The sequence below is a fragment of the Canis aureus genome, chromosome 15 (genome assembly GCF_053574225.1).
Source record: "Canis aureus isolate CA01 chromosome 15, VMU_Caureus_v.1.0, whole genome shotgun sequence".
In the NCBI taxonomy this organism is placed as follows: domain Eukaryota; kingdom Metazoa; phylum Chordata; class Mammalia; order Carnivora; family Canidae; genus Canis; species Canis aureus.
This window is the reverse complement of record NC_135625.1, coordinates 55,576,694-55,595,195: the sequence shown is the minus strand read 5'-3', so window position 1 is coordinate 55,595,195 and position 18,502 is coordinate 55,576,694. Positions and strand designations below refer to the sequence as shown.

Sequence of the window (18,502 nt, the reverse complement as noted above, 5' to 3'; positions counted from 1 at the left end):
CGTGATCTTGGGAGTCCTGGGATCGAGTCCCACATTGGGCTCCCTGCAGGGAGCCTGCTTCTACCTCTGCCTGTGTCTCTGCCTCTGTGTGTATATGTGTTTCTCGTGAATGAATGAATAAAATCTTTAAAAAGAAATCTTAAAAAATGATGTATATTGGTTATTGTCATTCCTATTGAGGACAGACTAATACTAATACCAATAAAATTCAAATAAGCGACACAAAGACTAGACACCTTTCTGTCTACAATTTGACACATAACCAATATACTCCAAAATGATGAAAACTTAAAGAGTTTCAAATTTCCTTAAGGAAGAAAAAAGTGTAAATTTCTAAGTTACACAAATGGTCATTTGTGTTAACAGCAATAACATCAAGAAATGACATTTTTTTTCATGGTTCAAGACTCCCAATTGCCATACCAGAGTAGAAAAGTAAAAAACTAAGAGCTCACCTGGCGTTGAGGGGGTCGCTGATGAGCCACCCCAAGGTAAGAACCCATGATAGTGGAAGTCTGAAGAGGCTCTGAGGGACACCAATATTCGAGAGCAAGCTCCAAATTAAAAGGATTCTTTTTATATAGCTCACCAATCTGCAAAGTGTAAGCAAAGACTAGGTGAAAATGCCTACAATTCAACAATTACTTTTATTTTTTTTCAACAATTACTTTTAAATGAAAATTTACATTTTTATGGAATTCACTTGTATATTTAGATATTAAACATGAAACTTTCCACAGTTAGGGAATAAATAATGGAAGGAGGGAGAGATAACCATCCATTCACTGTAATGGCTTACCAAGAGCATTAAGTGTTCCAGATCTCTTCTAAGTGAAATGGGAGGTTCATTACCCATCTGCATACTCATGTGAATTATTCGAGCATCTTCATCTGCCCGATTCCTCAACTGTTTCACCTGCATAATATGTTATATAGAGTTTAATATGGAAATTTATTATACAGGTTAATAATACTGAAATCAGAAAACTCAGACAACTGTATAAAAGTGAGTATATAGGGATCCCTGGGTGGCGCAGCGGTTTGGCGCCTGCCTTTGGCCCAGGGCGCGATCCTGGAGACCCGGGATCGAATCCCACGTCGGGCTCCCGGTGCATGGAGCCTGCTTCTCCCTCTGCCTGTGTCTCTGCCTCTCTCTCTATCTGTGTGTGACTATCATAAATAAATAAAAAATTTTTAAAAAATAAAAATAAAAGTGAGTATAGAAAAGAAAAACTGTTTAAAAATCTATTCCACTTTAATGACATGAAAAAATATACTAGGAATTTTGTGATACTATTATCCATAATTTATAATATGTTAACACTTCAATGCATTTTCCAAGTTGAGTTTAACTAGTGTTTCTCAATGGAACATTACTGGCATTTGGGCAGGACATTTCTTCTCTGGCTTGATCATCCTAAACATTGCAAGACAGTTTAGCAACTCTGGACTACCTACGAGCCACCAATAACTCCACCAAAGACATTATAGCAAAGAAAAATGGTGCCACTAATTTCCCAAACACTCTCTGGAGGACATTATTATTCTGCTGAGAACCATTACCTTATAAACATTTGTGTGAACTAAATGGCAACTGATATAAGAAACTACTCTTTCAAAATGAAACAAAACAAAAAGCTAGACAAATCCACAATTATAGCTAAAGATTTCAATACTCTTCTCTCAATATTCATCAGAACAAGTATACAAAATCTGTAAGGATAGAGAAAACTTAACATTAATTGACATTTACAGAATACTCCACAGAATAGCAGCAGAATATACATTCCTTTCCTGTGTGCATAGAACATTTTCCAAGATAGGGCATATTCTAAATCATAAAACAAATCTCAGCCCATTTAACATAAATTGAAATCCTATAAAGCATGTTCTCTGACCACAACAAAAATAAAACTAAAAATCAATTATAGATACCTGGAAGTCCTCAAATATTTAGAAATTAAACAACCCTTCTAAATAATCCACTAATCAAACAAGTTCCAAGGAAAATTACAAAACATTAAATTGAACAAAAAAGAAAACATATCAAAATTTATGTAACACATTAGAGATAAATGTGTAACATTAAGTGTTTGTATTAGAAAAAAAGAAAGGTTTCAAATCAATACTCTAAGCTTCTACCTTAAACTGAAATGAGAGGTGCAAATTAAGCCCAAAGCAAAAGGAAGAAAACAATATAGAGCAGAAATCAGAAACAGTAAACAAAGTACAAGAAAAATCAATAAGGCCAAAAGCTGGTTCTTCAGAAAATTTAATAAAAATGATAAACCTCTAGCCAGGTTAATTAAGAAGCAAAAAGAGAAAAACGCAAATTACCAAATTCAAGAATGACAGAAGAAACATCACAGATCCTATTGACACAACAGTACAATAAAAGAATATTAAGAATAACTTTATGTCCATCAATCTGAATGTAAAGGACAAATTCACTGATAGGCACAAACCAAAGCTCCTTCAAGAAGAGACAAATAACCTAAATCCTCTTACAGCAAAGAAATGCCAGTATCCTCGATCGTGTGAATTCACTGTTTACGCTAGTCAAACTATTTATGATTATCTTCCCATAATCAAAGTCCCATCTGGATTACTACTGATTAGGACATGCTTAAGCCTTAATCTTTCTACGGCTTCATTTCTGCAAATGTAAAATGAAAGGATTAACACACTTCTTCCTACTCCAAAATCTTGTGATGTTCTTCTATCAAGCCCTTCAAGGTTCCTGAGGCTTCAAGTTATGTTAAAGTATTCCTTGACTACTCTAACCCTGACGGGGCTATTCTTAGCTTAAATAAACCCATAGCAGTTTACTCTCTATACCTCTCATTTATTTACTGTTACTACCTAACCTAACTAAATTATAAATTCTTTGCTGATAAGGAATGAGTCTCTTACTTACTTTTACTTTTCTTTTCCACAACTCCTAGTATAGTACTGGCACACAGGAGAAACTCAACAAATAATTCATTAAATAATAAATAAGCACTTCACTCCTTGAATGTTTGTTGCCATCTGAGGTAGCCTTTCCATTTGTCTTATGTATTTCAGTAGGTATGGTAGCAGACCTACACAACAGTATTATAAGTGTAGGTCCTTTAGGGTGTTTTTTAAAATACACATAAAAAGTGAGTTCATAGGGCTTATTCCCTCATTTATTTCCTGCTCCATTTTGATGGCTTTCTTGGCAAAAAAATTGCACAAAATCATATGCTCTGAAGAAACGGTATGAAATGGCTCTAAAAATCCTTTTTTGGATCAAACTTATAGCTTGAACTCTTTATTTTAAAGTTGTCTTTGCATTAGTTTCCATTACATTACCTGTATCCATGCAGGAGCCCATTTCTTCACTACAGTAAAAGAATTTAAACAATTACCTATAAAACTGGAGATTTTTCACTATGCCTCTTCCAAATCATGTATAATTGATCCCTGGGGTATCATGGCATTAATAGTGTTCTGCACGTAGTGATTTATCTATTATTCTCTCTCCCTATAAGCTATTCTCAGTATCAAATATTTTGTTCTTTTAACTTATTCTCAATTAACAGGTCTTATTTCATTTCCATGAATTACAAATTCCAAAGCTGTAATACAACTATTGTCATATTATGGTCTACAATAAAAGATTTTCTTAGTTTCCAAAACATAAAGTTCATTATCAGTTTTACTACTTCATAAAATTTTTCTACTACTCTTTACTTATCTTACATTATTATACCTACCTTCATTGGCATAAGCGCCAGGAAATCTGTGATGAGATTATGGATTCTACGAATATAAAACTCCTCCTGATAGAAGTTTTCTGACACCACTACAGATTCAGTGAGGAACAGGAAGACATTGTCAGCAATTGCGAGCTCTGCCATTGCTTCATCCGCTTCTGTAAATTCAGCCAGAGCTAGAAATAGATTTAGAAAATCAGCACATGGAGGAAAAGTTATTGAACGAAATTGTAATATCTCCCAATACTCTGTGATGGTTCAAAACTCAGGTATTTGTGCTATGCACAAAATAAGACCGTGTAATACTGTGACTAACTCAAAAGAGCTACTGAAAATGTACACTAGAAAACCCCGAAAACCTCATGCTCTTCACAATAACATCATGAGTAGTAAGAAATTACTTGAGACATACGTGTATAACACTGATATAGTCAGGGAGTTAGTATCAAAACATTAACAGAAGAAAACAATGCTAAGGCTTTAATCTCAATGAAATGAACTTAATCATTCAGAAAGTCTTCAGAGCTAGTAAGCGAGTCCAAGACCTGAACATGACCACCTATGTAACTCTTCTAATTTGATAATGAAGTAGCAAAAATTGAAAAACTAAACCTTAACCTAAAGACAAACTGGTCTATTTGTACATGTTTTTAGCTTTTTATTTGAAACATTTCATTTTTTAAAAAAGATTTTATTTATTTATTCATGAGGGACACAGAGAGAGAGAGGCAGAGACACAAGCGGAGGGAGAAGCAGGCTCCCTGCAGGGAGCCCCATGTGAGACTCGATCCCGGGTCTCCAGGATCATGCCCTGGGCTGAAGGCGGACGCTCAACTGCTGAGCCCCTGGGCTGCCCCTATTTGAAACATTTTAAACAGTTATCTAAAAATAGACCAGTTTAATGAACCACCACAAACTCCATTACCTAACTTCAATGCTACACCTTTATAGTCAATCATATTTCATCTACATTTCCATGCATTCCCAAATGAGATTAAAGCAAATGCCAGACAATTTAACATTTCACTCATAAGTATTTCAGTATAGAACTCAAAAGGATACTTAAAAACAAAAGAAAAATAAACCACACAAACATTACACTTTAATACACTTATATCTTAAAAAAATCAACAGTATCAAATATCCACGAAGTAATCAAATTTACAACTGTCCCGTAAATGTTATAAAAGATTCTAGTTTGGTTTTTTGCTAATTTTGTCTTTTGTGCAATTTGTTTGGTTGAATCAGGATCCAAATAAGATCTACAGATTATATTTGATATATCTGTAGGCACTTCCTGTACCTTAATTTTTCCCTTCCCCTTTATTTGCTGCAGACACTGGACTTTCAGCCTGTAGAGTTTCCACAATGTGGTCTGGTATTCATCCCAGTGATAAAGTTAACATATTCCACTGTCCTCTGATTATACTAAAAATTTGTAGTTTGATCTAGAGAGACCTGATCTGACTTACATTCAATTTTTGTGGTAAAAGTATGTCATAGGTGCTGTTGAATCCTTATATAAAGAAATACATTGCTGCTTCTTTTAAATTTACACATAAAACAGGTAACTTTGTGGTAATCTGGCTTTCGAAAAGAATGCTATGTAGTTTATTCTGCTTGAGCGTCATACAGACCAAATTCAAAGTGTGCTACTCAAACTACATTTTCATAGCCTTGAAAAGGGTCATATGGAATAGATATAAGCCAAGAGTCTCAACTGAGGAAAATAGATGGGTTTTTATGTTTTATTTTGCATTCTGAAACAAAGCCTGCCTATCTACCCATACCATACAAACTCTTTGAGAATGAAATAGTTTCGTTCTTTATGACAATACTTATTATTAAAATTACTAATTAAGTATTAATAATAGTGACTAATTACAAGCCTTCCCTTGAATTCAGAAATACTAGAATTTAAATCACATGATGATCAACTTAAGAACTATTTCTTGAAGATTCAGGTAACAAAGCAGCATTAATATCTTAATGTAAATTGAGTATTACTGTCTAAAAAGTTTATTCAAATTTTGGAGTTTAGTAAAGTTCCAAACACATTATAAGTTAGTGTAGTAAATATGTTTGATAAGTTTTTCATAAGTCTATAAAGAGAGTAGGAACTAATTTTGCAAAATTCCTATTTTATTAAAATTTGTATTATTTCAAGAAATGACTATTTTTTTTTGAGACCGAGAGAGAAAGAGTACATGCATGTGTGTACACAAGAGGGAGGAAGGGCAGACATAGAGGATCTTCAAGCAGACTCCCCACTGAGTGAGGAGCTTTATGGGCTCCATTCCATGAACCATGAGATCTTGAGCCAAAATCAAAAGTCAAATACTTAACCAACTGAGCCACCCAGGTAGCCCTAATGTATTTTATTTTAAAATAATACTAGATTTAAAAAAAATTGTTTTAAGATTGTATTTATTTGACAGAGAGAAGAGAATGCACTAGCAGGGAGAGTGGCAGGCAGTGGGAGAGGGAGAAGAGGCTTATGGAGCACAGAGCCCTATGTGGGGCTCAAGCCCATAACCCTGGGATCATGACCTGACCCAAAGGCAGATGCTTAATCTAAAACTGAGCTACCCCGGCACCCCAGATAATACTAATCTTAAAATCATGAAAAATTATTTTCTGAAAACCAAGGAGGAAAACATTAAAAAAAAAAAAAAAAAGAAAGAAATCGTAAATTTTAATTTAAAAATTATTGTGATACTATCATTTCAAATTGTATACTCTTAAGTAAAAAAAGAAGCTAAAAGAGCACTGTCATTGGCTCTAAGAAAAGGAAATAGTTCATAAAATTTCTTTTAGGATACAATGGGAAAAAAATGTTATTTCACCACATTCCAAAGCTTCATTTAACATAATTCTAGGTATCTTCCTGTGCTCATGCTTATATATGTCAAAGATAACCCCTCTTTCAAAACACCTTTAAAGCAAACAAACAAAACACACACACCTTTAAAGCTGGTAAGTTCTTTCCCATAACTAAATTACCTACAATCAATTTACCTGTCACATCAGGTAGCTGAGATATTCCTCTCAATGCCAGTGCCCAGGCAAGTCTAACAGTGGCCTGCAGGCCAGGCAGTTTCCAAAGCTGTGAGTCTTGTAGGCGAGAGTGAATTGTTGCAATGTATTGTCTTTCTGTCAACAGTGGAAGTTGATGAATCATATCTGGAAACACAAAAATGTACCAAAAAGTAGGGAAGTTCGGACTTTTGATATATAGGAATAATGTCTACAAATCAGAAAACCAGAGTGCTCTTATCAAATAACTATGGCTAATTAACAATGTTTGACAAACCAAAACAAATACATTACCAGAAAACTTCTATACAAATTAAAACTGAAAGAGGCAACCCACAATAATTCTAAATTTTAATTCTATCTTTTGCAATGTCTTTTTAAATAAGTGTACTATAAAAAAATTTTAAAAACAGTTAAAGAGTCATTCATTTTTCTGTATACAAATTCTAAAATATGTCAGGGCGCTGGCAGGCTTAGTCGGCTGAGCGTGTGACTCTTGATCTCAGGGTTCAAGCTTCCACATTGGGTGTTACAGATTACTTAACAATAAAATCTTTAGGGGCACCTGCATGGCTGAGTTGGTTAAGCATCTAACTCTTCATTTTGGCTCAGATCATCATTTTGGAGTCATGAGATTGAGCCCTGTGTTAGGCTCTGAGCTGAGCATGGAGTTTGTTTAAGATTCCCTCTCTCGGGCAGCCCCGGTGGCTCAGTGGTTTAGCGCTGCCTGCAGCCCGGGGTGTGATCCTGGAGACCCGGGCTCAAGTCCCACGTCGGGCTCCCTGCATGGAGCCTGCTTCTCCCTCTGCCTGTGTCTCTGCTTCTCTCTCTCTCTCCTGTGTATTCTCATGAATAAATAAATACAATCTTTAAAAAAAAAAAGATTCCCTCTCTCTTCTTATCCCTCTCCCCCTACCCTGCTGCTCATGTGTTCTCTCTCTCTAAAACAATAAAATATTTTTTAAAGATAAATAAATAAATAATAAATCAATGCCACTTAAAGATCAAAAGAGGGATGCCTGGGTGGCTCAGTGGTTGAGCGTGTACCTTTGGCTCAGGTTGTGATCCTAGGGTCCTGGGATTGAGTCCTGCATTGGGCTCCCCGCAGGGAGCCTGCTTCTCCCTCTGCCTATGTCTCTGCCTCTCTCTCTGTGACTCTCATGAATAAATAAGCAAAATCTTAAAAAAAAAAAAAAAATCAAAAAAGATATAATTTGGGGTGCCTGGCTGGCTCAGTTGGTGAAGTGTGTGACTCTTGATCTCAGGGTTATGAGTTTGAGTCCCATGTCAGGTGTAGAGGTACTTAAAAGTAAAACTTAAAAAAAAAAAAAGAATTTTACTAGATAAATGCCTGATTAACAGATCAGACAAAAACTGGCTAAAACAAAGGATCCAAATCACAGACAATTATCTACTCTGATTATAACAAAGGAAACTGCTAAAAAATAAATAATTTTCGATTTACTGTTCAATTATACTGTGGTACTTCAAACAAGCATAGGATTCTGAATAAATACTAACATGGGAAACACCACTGACACCTAAAATTTCATTTATTTTATTATTTTCTTGTACTTCTTTTTGACGTCAGTGGTTCCCAACCTTTAACCAAGAACACATTCTTTAATTTCCTGTATTTTAAGTTTCTGTCTACTACTATACATGCACTAATAAGTCACTTCTCCCATTTTTAACCAAACATATACAGAACCAACAAGAAATTACAATTAAAATGAGTTAATTAATATAAGCATCCTAAATTGATAAAATTACAACCTAATACAAAACCTTACATGTTAGCCTACAAAATCTTCCAGGCATTTCATTTTGCTTTTGAAAGTCCCACTTACAAGCTTCCCTTAACACATCCTACTCCTACTTAATTCTATGCTTCATTTCATTCAAGACAGGAAATATGACCAATACATTAACTGGCAGCATTCCTACATGAGCACAGTTACCACTTGTTCTGTGACACACAAAGCACCGCGTGACAATTTGACTAGAAGGAAGGGGTACTTATGCTTTCCATAAGCCTTTCCTAATGCCGAAGGATAATCATTAAATGTGAGTGGAAAATGTCTATACTCCTTACATACCTACTGAGAGAAGATGCTGATGATACAATCAAAAGTGGACAGGGGAAAACTGTTCAAATAAGTATAAATATCTAGGATGTTAAAAGTCAATAGTCTTCAAATCATCTTTGGGAATCATTTCTGAGATCCTCATTTCTGAGCAGTAATCGTTTATAAGGTTACCAAGTAAAAATATTATCTTCTTCAGAGACAATATAAATCAAACATCATATATTACTAATATGGATCATTATCCTCGCTTAGAATATTTTGGTGAAAGTTTGCAATGTGAATAAAATGTAAAGAAATAAACAATTAGGCATACAAAACTCATGAACATGTATTACATAACCTTTACCACTTTCCTATTCCAAAATTGAAAAGAATAGAGATATCTAACAGGTGCATATTTTTAAAATGTGATCTTATATCTAAATATTCAAGTATGGATGAATTACACAGAATATAGGAATAAAATATACAATTTCTCCTTTTAGTAGTTAAAATATTGCCCTTCTTAAATGTAATCTCCACAATTTAAGCTGATTTTTTAAAATAAAGGCATTAATAAGTATAAGATCCAATACCATCTCGTTCCTCTGTGCTTTGTTCTAGAAAACTGATATCAAAGCAGTATAGAAGCGCCATAAGAAGAGCCAGATTCACTGCATCCAAGGAGCCATTAGCCTCAACTGTCACTTTTTCCAAATGTCCAATAAGAAGCAGAGTGTCATCTTTGCCTAAAGGTGACTGACAAGCCCAGGCAAAAAGGCTTTCTGCCAGAGACTGCCTGCACTCCTTGATGAGATCAGAAACCTAGAGATAAAAACGTACGACTATCAGTATACATAAATCACAGTGAAGCCTGGTCTTAATCCAGAAAGTAAACTACCTTTTACAAAGCTAATTACATAAATCTGAATCCACAAGTAACGCTAAAATCTCCCCTCTAGAATTCTAAACAAATCCTATTGTAAATTCCTCATTTAAGTTCCAAGCACCTTTATTCAATGACCAATTTTTTGAAGCATTCATTCCAGAAAAAGAGCTACAATAGCATAAATGACCAGAAAGAAACAGCTATGTCAATTTTGGATACAGGTGCTACACTTCAATGATAGAACATTCTAAACGTCATGACTTTTCACCTGAGATCTGACACAGACAACCCACGAAATGATCTCACTAAACCCTTGCCTCTTTTCGATGTTTTTCACTGCCCAAACCTCTCTCCCGCTGTAGTTTTTCAAACTCATTGTTCACATCAATCTGTGACACCAGAGTAAGGACTTTATAAGTCAATCCTTGGTCCATCAGCTCCTCTGTAAACCGTGTTGTCATGGAAACCAGCTCTGGACTGTAATGAAAAAAATCAATGGAGAAAGTTATAATGACTAGTCACGTCTACACTTCATGATACAGATATAGTAAATGCTCTTGACAATAATGTTTCGTTACTGAAAAAAAAAGAGGATGAATTATAACTCGGCTCTTTTCATCCTTGTTAGATAATTAGGCATCAATAAACTTCTAACCATAAGTAATTATTTTTTATTTGCAAACAAAATAAATCAGCTTTAATCTATCATTCTTTGCAGAATACTCAGTTATGTTACACATTTTACTTAAATTACATATATTAAAAGGAGAAATTTTTGTTATTTCTAATAATTAAAATAATAATTCTTCAAGTAATTTCTAATAAAGCCCAAAGAAGAAATCCTAAGAAGAAAACAGACCTGAGTTCAAGGGTCCACGTCTTTCCTCGTCTAGACTGTATTAAGGCTTTCAGGGAATTTGCAATGCACCGTTTTCCATCCCAATATAAAAGAACAGCTACTAATCCTCTGGTGAGACCAGGAAAATGTGGCTGTTGGTGCTCTCCTAGAAAAAGGAGTTGAAAAAAGAAAAAAAAGAAAAAAAAAAAAGAAAAAGGAGTTGAGGAATAATTTGGTTAATATGTATTTAGGATGAGACAAAAATGACTATACCAATGTTCAGTTCCCAGAATCCCAGAATCTCAGGGTTTAAGGGATCCTACAGTCCTCTAGTCCAAACACTCATTATCATTTTCCTCCTTCCACAACTTCAAGAGGCCATCCAACTTGTGCTGGAACACCAGCAGTAACACAGAACTCACCATTTCCTAAACTCAATCTTACATTCATCTAGGATTTCCATACTGGCTAACGATCTTCTGGTCTCATGGGGGTCCACTGAATCTCATGATATTAATGCCCATTTTCCTCTCTTACACATGAAATCTTTCAAATGTTTGGAAGTTTCTTCCCCTAGAGTTTTCTATGAAAGTAAATAACCTTTTCCTATGTTTCCAGTTTACTTGCCTTTTCAGCTGCTCCCCTTTGAATAAGTTCCTCTTTTGTTCTTTTTAGTTTGGGTTTCATTTCCTAAGGCTGTCTTCTCCTCCAAGCCCAATCACTCCACTCTCTCCTGTTCGCAAATTCATCTCACACCTCTGTACCAGCCATTTCTCGTGCCTAGATACCCTCTTGTCCTCCTGAGTGCACATCTATTCCACACATGTGCCTACTCATTATTTCAGCACCTAGTTTAGGCCTGGTGAGCTTTGTGAAGACTTCTCTCTACAACCTAAAGTCAACTTAATCCCTTTGCCTCTGGACCATCACTAAATCTTCCATAAACTAGCATTAATGCACTTAACTGTATCATTATTTGTCTCCATGTTTTCTCAATTACGAGACTATGGGCTCCTTTACACTAATTGAAGTTTCTTTTTTTTCTTTTTTTTCTAAGTTTCATCCATGTTTCTATCCCTGGAGTCTTAACACAGTGCCTGGCCCATGGTAAACACAAGATAAATAAATGTTTGTTAAATGATGTTGTGAGTTAAACTCAAAACTCAAGCCTATCCAGTTAATATTTCCATTGTAGAGTGGGAAAATTACCCTCCTGCTTCTCATGATCATACTTCTTTTAATGCAGCCTTAGGTCAAAAAGGATTTTGGAAGCCATATGATATCTTTAAACATAAGACTTTCTTGGGGAGCATGGATGGCTCAGTCATTAAGTGCCCAACTCTTGGGTTTAGCTCAGGTCATGATCTTATGGGTCAAGGGATTGAGCCCTCTGTGGGGCCCTGTGCTCAGTGGGGAATCTATTTGAGATTCTGGCCCTCGGCCCCTTCCCCCACTTGTGCACTCAGGTACATGCTCTCTCTCTCTCTCTCTCTCTCAAATAATCTCTAAACACATGAGACTTCCTTTCAATTAAGATGCTCACATGTATATGTATACAATGGAATATTACTCAGCCATCAGAAACAACAAATACCCACAATTTGCTTCAACGTGGATGGAACTGAAGGGTATTATGCTGAGTGAAGTAAGTCAATCGGAGAAGGACAAACAATATATGGTCTCATTCATTTGAGGAATATAAAAAATAGTGAAAGGGAATAAAGGGGAAAGGAGAGAAAATGAGTGGGAAATATCAGAGAGGGAGACAGAACATGAGAGACTCCTAACTCTGGGAAACGAACAAGGGGTAGTGAAAGGGAGGTGGGTGGGGGGATGTGGTGACTGGGTGACGGGCACGGAGGGAGGCACTTGATGGGATGAGCACTGGGTGTTATACTATATGCTGGCAAATTGAACTCCAATAAAAAAAATAATAATAAAATAAAATAAACTGCCCACATGGCTACTTCCTAAGGCTCCCTGTTATAACGAAAAGGAATTGCTCACTTTAGGGAAATTTCACATTTTTTCTCTATATAGTAGCCACAGAAATAATTTCAAAATTTTTCTGGATTATGTAACTCATCTGCTTAAAGCCCCTGCCAGCAACTTCCCAGTGCAATTAGAATAAAATCCAAATAGTTTTCCTTGCCTGCAGGACTGATATAATCTGATTCCTGCTCTCTCCTTACTTTCCCTTGCCCTCCCCTTTCTTTGTGAGGTGCCTGTATCTTTTTTACCCATGGTCTCTTTATTCTTTAGTGTGCCTTTGGCCTAACTTCAAGCACTTGCTGTTTGCTCTGCCTGGGTCACCCTTCCCCAAAAACTCTGATACCCTATCATCATATAGGTCTCAGGTCAAATATCCCAGATAAGCCTTCTCTAAGTAATCTAGAGTTGTCCCCTAGCAGACCCCATCTCTCTATATCACATCGTCTTTTATTTTCGTCCTGGTACTCAGTATTACTAAAATTACCTTATTTCTAACCTATTCATTATCTGAATCACCCCCTTAAAAAGGAACTCCAAAAAAGCAGTGAACTTACTTTCTTATTCATCACATGACAATAAATTCTTTGTGCTATAAAATTTGTGAGATGCGGCCAATGATTCTTTGCTAGTAAATTACCATGTAAAATCCTATCTTAAAAGTTAAATTACCTTTAACAAATCCAATCACTAAAGCTCTCCCATTAGTCACAGATAAACAAAAGGAAATACTTTGAATATGGTTTTTCAAATAAACTACTTTGGAATCTAAATGATACAACACTTTAAACCCTGAGTGAATGACTTTATAATTCTGTACTACCTTACCACAGGTTCAATTAAATGTCAACCTACCAGCGAGGAGAAGCTCAACAGCTGCCAATTCTCCAATATCAAAAAGGTCACTAAGGATAAAGGCCTCTTTAATGAGCTGTTCAGGAAGAAGTCGGGTTCCCTGTTGACCCTGGATAGCGACTCCCTCTGTACTGGCTTTCTGAACCTTCTCATGTTGTTGGACATTTTTGGGCTGCAATGGTAAAAGTAAATAGAATCATGGAATGAAAATTGTATACTGGAGAAAAGGTTTTAAAATGTTACCTAGAGAAGTTAATTCATGATAAGGTAGTCAAGTAACATGATGGAAGTACTGCTTATCAGAAAACCTTCAATAGACCTTTATGATGTACCACTACCTATTTACCTGCAGCACTTATGCTATGACTGCCTTCTCAATAAATGCTTTTGCTAAACTTTGAAATACAAAATTTTGAAAAAAACACACACAATAAAAGCACACTATTTTTCAAATCTGTAAGGAATGTTTCCAATTACATATTTAGTAAATAAAAACAATATGGTCTGCAAGTGGGAAATAACAAATGGATATATGAATTATTGAATGAATTAGTAAGACTAAAGATACTTTATTAATATGTTACGTAAAATGTAGTCTTAGTCCCAAAAGTCTTACTTGGTTCAAATATTTAACAAATGACATACAGTATAGAATTACTTGATGGATCATAAAATTTTAGAAATTTTCATCTTAAAAAAGGCCACATAGGTCAATTAATCCAACTCTTCTACTAAAAGTAGAAAAGTGAGGCACCTGTGTGGCTCAGTCAATTAAGTGTCCAACTCTTAAGTTTCGGCTCAGATCATGATCTCAGGGTCATGAGATCGAGCCGTACATTGGGCTCCATGCTCAGCATGGAATCTACCTCAGATTCTCTCTCCCTCTCCTTCTGCCCCTCCTGCTCATGCGCGTGCATGAGTACTCTTTCTCTCTCAGATAAATAAATAAATAAGTCTTATTAAAAAAAAAAAAAAAAGATGGGGAAGCTGATGCCCAGATAAGTCAGATGATGTCCCTGTGCATATACAACTCTAGTGGTAGAGCTGAGACTGGAACTCAGCTCAACTGGCTCCCAGGCTGGGGATTCTTTCTATTAAAGACAGCCAAAAAAAAAAAAAAAAAAAAAAAATACACAAGAGCTAAAAAGCAAAAGGCCATTTCTGGTAAGACAAACAGTTCTCAGATAGTCTTGTTAGTGTATAAAAGAAAATTATCAAACAGCAAGGAAAGGAATTTCCAAATATGAATTACCTCTACTGAAGTATTCTATTCCTGGTTGAAAAAGATTTCAAGATGCAGTGATTAATGACACACAAGAATTAATTGGTTAAGCTAACACAACTTACATAACATTATGAAGAGTTAAAATGTTGAGAGTGTACCTAGAAATAAACAAAATAATCAATCTTACTGAGCTCAGATGTATTAACTATAGGTCAGAAACTCCAAAGAGGGAATATAAAAAACAGTAAAAGGGAATAAAGGGGAAAGGAGAAAAAATGAGTGGAAAATATCAGAAAGAGAGACAGAACATGAGAGACTCCTAACTGGAAATGAACCAAGGGTGGTAGAAAGGGAGGTGGGCAGGGAGTGGGGGTGACTGGGTGACAGGCACTGAGGGGGGCACTTGATGGGATGAGCACTGGGTGTTATTCTATATGTTGGCAAATTGAACACCAATAAAAAATAAATTAAAAAAAAAAAAAAGAAATTCCAAAGAGGCTCATATTTCTGGAATATACTAAACCTTCTAACTAGCATTCAAATATTACTAAGATATCTCCTGGCTAGAGATAAATACAATATTAACTTCTGTGGAGAACAAAAAGAAGGTAATAGCTGCTTCTAGGAAAAATTACATTTGTAGAAAACCTTGAATCAAAGACTAGAACAAGTAATATATTTCATTCACATGTATTAAGTTCATTTTCCCTTTAATCTTTTTTTTTTTAAAGCATATCCAAGAAACAGAAAAGAAAATTTCCTACTGGGTTTCTGAAGAGTGAGATGAAATCAGGTTTGTGTTTCTTCAAAATCATGTCAAGAAGGTGGACAGCTTCAGGTTGTCTTCTCCAAAGAGCATTTCCCACTGTTTGCCAAATGTCTTTATAAGGACCCCACAGACTGGCAGCTTCAAGAAAAAATAAATAAAACCAGCATCAAATAAAACATACTTGTGGGAAAATAACATCAGGTTAATGTCTACACATTTCAGTCATGCTCAGCATGGCTACTTTTAAATATGCAGAGTTATACATACAAACCAAACATTAATATAAAAGCATACATATCAGTATCTCAAGAGAGAATACAATTTTATTTAATTTAATATAACATAAAGTAAATCCTGACTTTAAACTGGAATATCTGCTATGGTTTTGCCACTTTATCAGCTGTGTGACATGGAGCAAGGAAATAACCCCTTTAAACTTCAATTGCTGAATATAAATAATAGATATATCATCTACATCATAGGGTTGAATAGATTCAATGATATAAACTAGGTAAAACAAACAGTGCCCGGCATATCTTAGACACTCAATAAACACAAGTGCCTTTCAATCTTCCCTATCATCCAAATAAAAGCAGGAGTAGGGGCAAAAGAGCAGGTTCTGTCAAACTCAGCAGCTGAAAAAGAGCACTTTATTTTGGCTGGGACGGTAGCTTTTTAAAAACAGAAATATGGACTTTTGTAAATATATATCAAAAGGATCACATTTTGATTCATAAAGGTAATAAGAATAGTAATATTTTCCTTTTGTTATGTGCTACTGAGCATGCTACTGAGCTCTCTACACATAATATTTTATTTCAGAACACTATGGAGTCAGTACTATCTCTTCTTCCATTTTATACATATGAAAATGAGGCAGAGGTGCCAAGAAACTCCCCAAAGGCCAAGGTGCATCATGAACCCAAGCAGTCTGTCCAAAGAGTGTGCCTTAACTGTTAAACTATATTGCCTCCATGCATAATACTTGGAAAATGAGGATGTTTGGGATAAAAAAAAAAAAAGAAATAGGTACTTCTGACACATCTGGTAAGTGAAGAACTTAAGGTCACATCTAGACATATGTAGGCAAATTCAACTAAACTCAGCCAAATTCACTTACCTAAAAATGTTTTAAGCCCATAAATAAGCAATAGAATATTACAGAGGTTAAGAGGAAACAATCTGATCTTTAGAAACTCACAATCAAGTTTTGGAGACAAAGCATACATAAGTGAAAAATTTCAATAACAACACAAAAAAAGGGAATATGATTGTTGCCACAAAAAATAATGATTTCAAAAGATCAAAATGATCGTCAAGAATTTCTATGGGATGGCTACACTTGTGCAGCAATTTTGGGAAAATCTGGGTGACAAAGAGCAGCCATGGGAAAGTGGGAGCTAAGGCTCAAAGACAGGTGTGAGGGTAGAAGAATTCAAAGAGCCAGAATGAGATTAAAGAGAGGTGACCCATGGTACGAAATACCTCAATCCAGTATCCACTGATGTGCAAAACTCAAAAGTTGTATATAAAATACTAATATGCATTCATTATATCAATGCACTCTGAGACTTTGTAACCCGCCCATTATTTTATCCACTATATTTTAGACCCACTGTTTGAATAACACACCCTGAAGACCTAAGTTTCTGTTTGCAAACAGATACGGTACCCATATGTGTTTGTAAAGGCTCTGAAAGGGAAACTAGTCAAAACCAGTCACTCCAGAAACTTGGAACTTATCTAGAGCCTAAACTGTTAAGGGTGATCTGTAAACATGCTTAACTGCTATCTGAGAAAACACAAACCCAAATAAACCTACCAGAGCAGGCAGGACAGTCTCTGCTGAGCAAAGAGTCTACTTGAGATTCTCTCTCTTAAAAAAAAAAAAAGAGAGAGATTCTCTTTCTCCTGCTGCCCCTCCCCCCTTCTCACGTGCTCTTGTGCATGCACTCTCCCTCTTAAAAAATTTTTTTGAATAAATAAAAAATAAACCTACCAGGGCAGTAAGATGACATGTAATGTAACCTAACTGAATGTGTTAAGTGTTCACTGTCTTATGAACAATGTTGTCAGAAAAAGGCAATACACTGGCAAAAAAAATTTTTAAGGGGGAATGTGCTGGGAGAAAACAGACTAAACTAGACAAACCAGATCATTCACTCGAGCATTTACTGAGAGCTTTCTAGGACTATAGACCAAGCAAGACAAACAGGATCCCAGTCCTCAAGGAACTTAGAGATTGACACAGAGAAACACATTAAACATAGAATCCAGAAAACAATTACCAATATAATACGAGATGATGGAGAAGTACAGAGTGCTAGGAGAACATATAGAAGGGAGAATCTAGCCTACTCTAATCTGAAGATCAAGGCAGGAAGCCAAAAGTCTTTGGTGTGGGGATGTGAGGAATGGGAATGAGCAGGTCAAGACCTCATTTCAACAGCAGTCTACTCCCTGCTTTGCTCCCATTCTTGCCAATCTTCTGATTTAAAAAATATAGCTTGTCATAGAAATTTCTAGAGTAAAAATTGTGCTGACAAATCAGCATGAGTACGAGTGCAGATATATTCCCATTAAAGATCGATAAATTAAATACTAGTTTACACAGCTGTCTTTTCTGAGTTACTAGGATCCAAACAACTCTGGATATACAAGAGCTCAGGTCTGCAAAAATGAGAACCTAACCCCTAGATCCTATTAACTGCCAGTGACAGGTGCTAGTTGGATGGTAACTAGCTGACTTTCCTAGAGATCATTTTGTTCGTCCTCTCAAACTGCAAAGAATAGTCGGTTTGAGTCTGGATTCTAGGCCACGATGGAATTTTTCCTATTAGTAAATAGGAAAGTTTCTTTCTTTTTTTTTTTTTAATTTTTTTATTTGTGATAGTCAGAGAGAGAGAGAGAGGCAGAGACACAGAGAGAGGGAGAAGCAGGCTCCATGCACCGGGAGCCCGACGTGGGATTCGATCCCGGGTCTCCAGGATTGCGCCCTGGGCCAAAGGCAGGCGCTAAACCGCTGCGTCACCCAGGGATCCCCAATAGGAAAGTTTCAAGTAGTAGATGACAAAACGAAATTGGTACTAGAG

At 35.9% G+C, this 18,502-nt stretch overlaps 1 protein-coding gene across 2 annotated transcripts in view; it reads right to left on the bottom strand.

Moving 5' to 3' along the window:
• Positions 1–18,502, bottom strand: part of NUP205 (nucleoporin 205) — a 79,298-nt gene that overhangs the window by 56,242 nt on the left and 4,554 nt on the right. For both annotated transcript variants that reach the window (XM_077850049.1, XM_077850050.1), the window contains exons 2-10: positions 15,406–15,548; positions 13,417–13,588; positions 10,594–10,738; positions 10,052–10,211; positions 9,442–9,670; positions 6,759–6,923; positions 3,741–3,916; positions 800–916; positions 456–593 (exon numbers count right to left, since the gene is read on the bottom strand). In XM_077850049.1, coding sequence (XP_077706175.1) covers positions 456–593; positions 800–916; positions 3,741–3,916; positions 6,759–6,923; positions 9,442–9,670; positions 10,052–10,211; positions 10,594–10,738; positions 13,417–13,588; positions 15,406–15,548 — 1,445 coding nt within the window. The remainder of the gene's footprint in view (positions 1–455; positions 594–799; positions 917–3,740; positions 3,917–6,758; positions 6,924–9,441; positions 9,671–10,051; positions 10,212–10,593; positions 10,739–13,416; positions 13,589–15,405; positions 15,549–18,502) is intronic.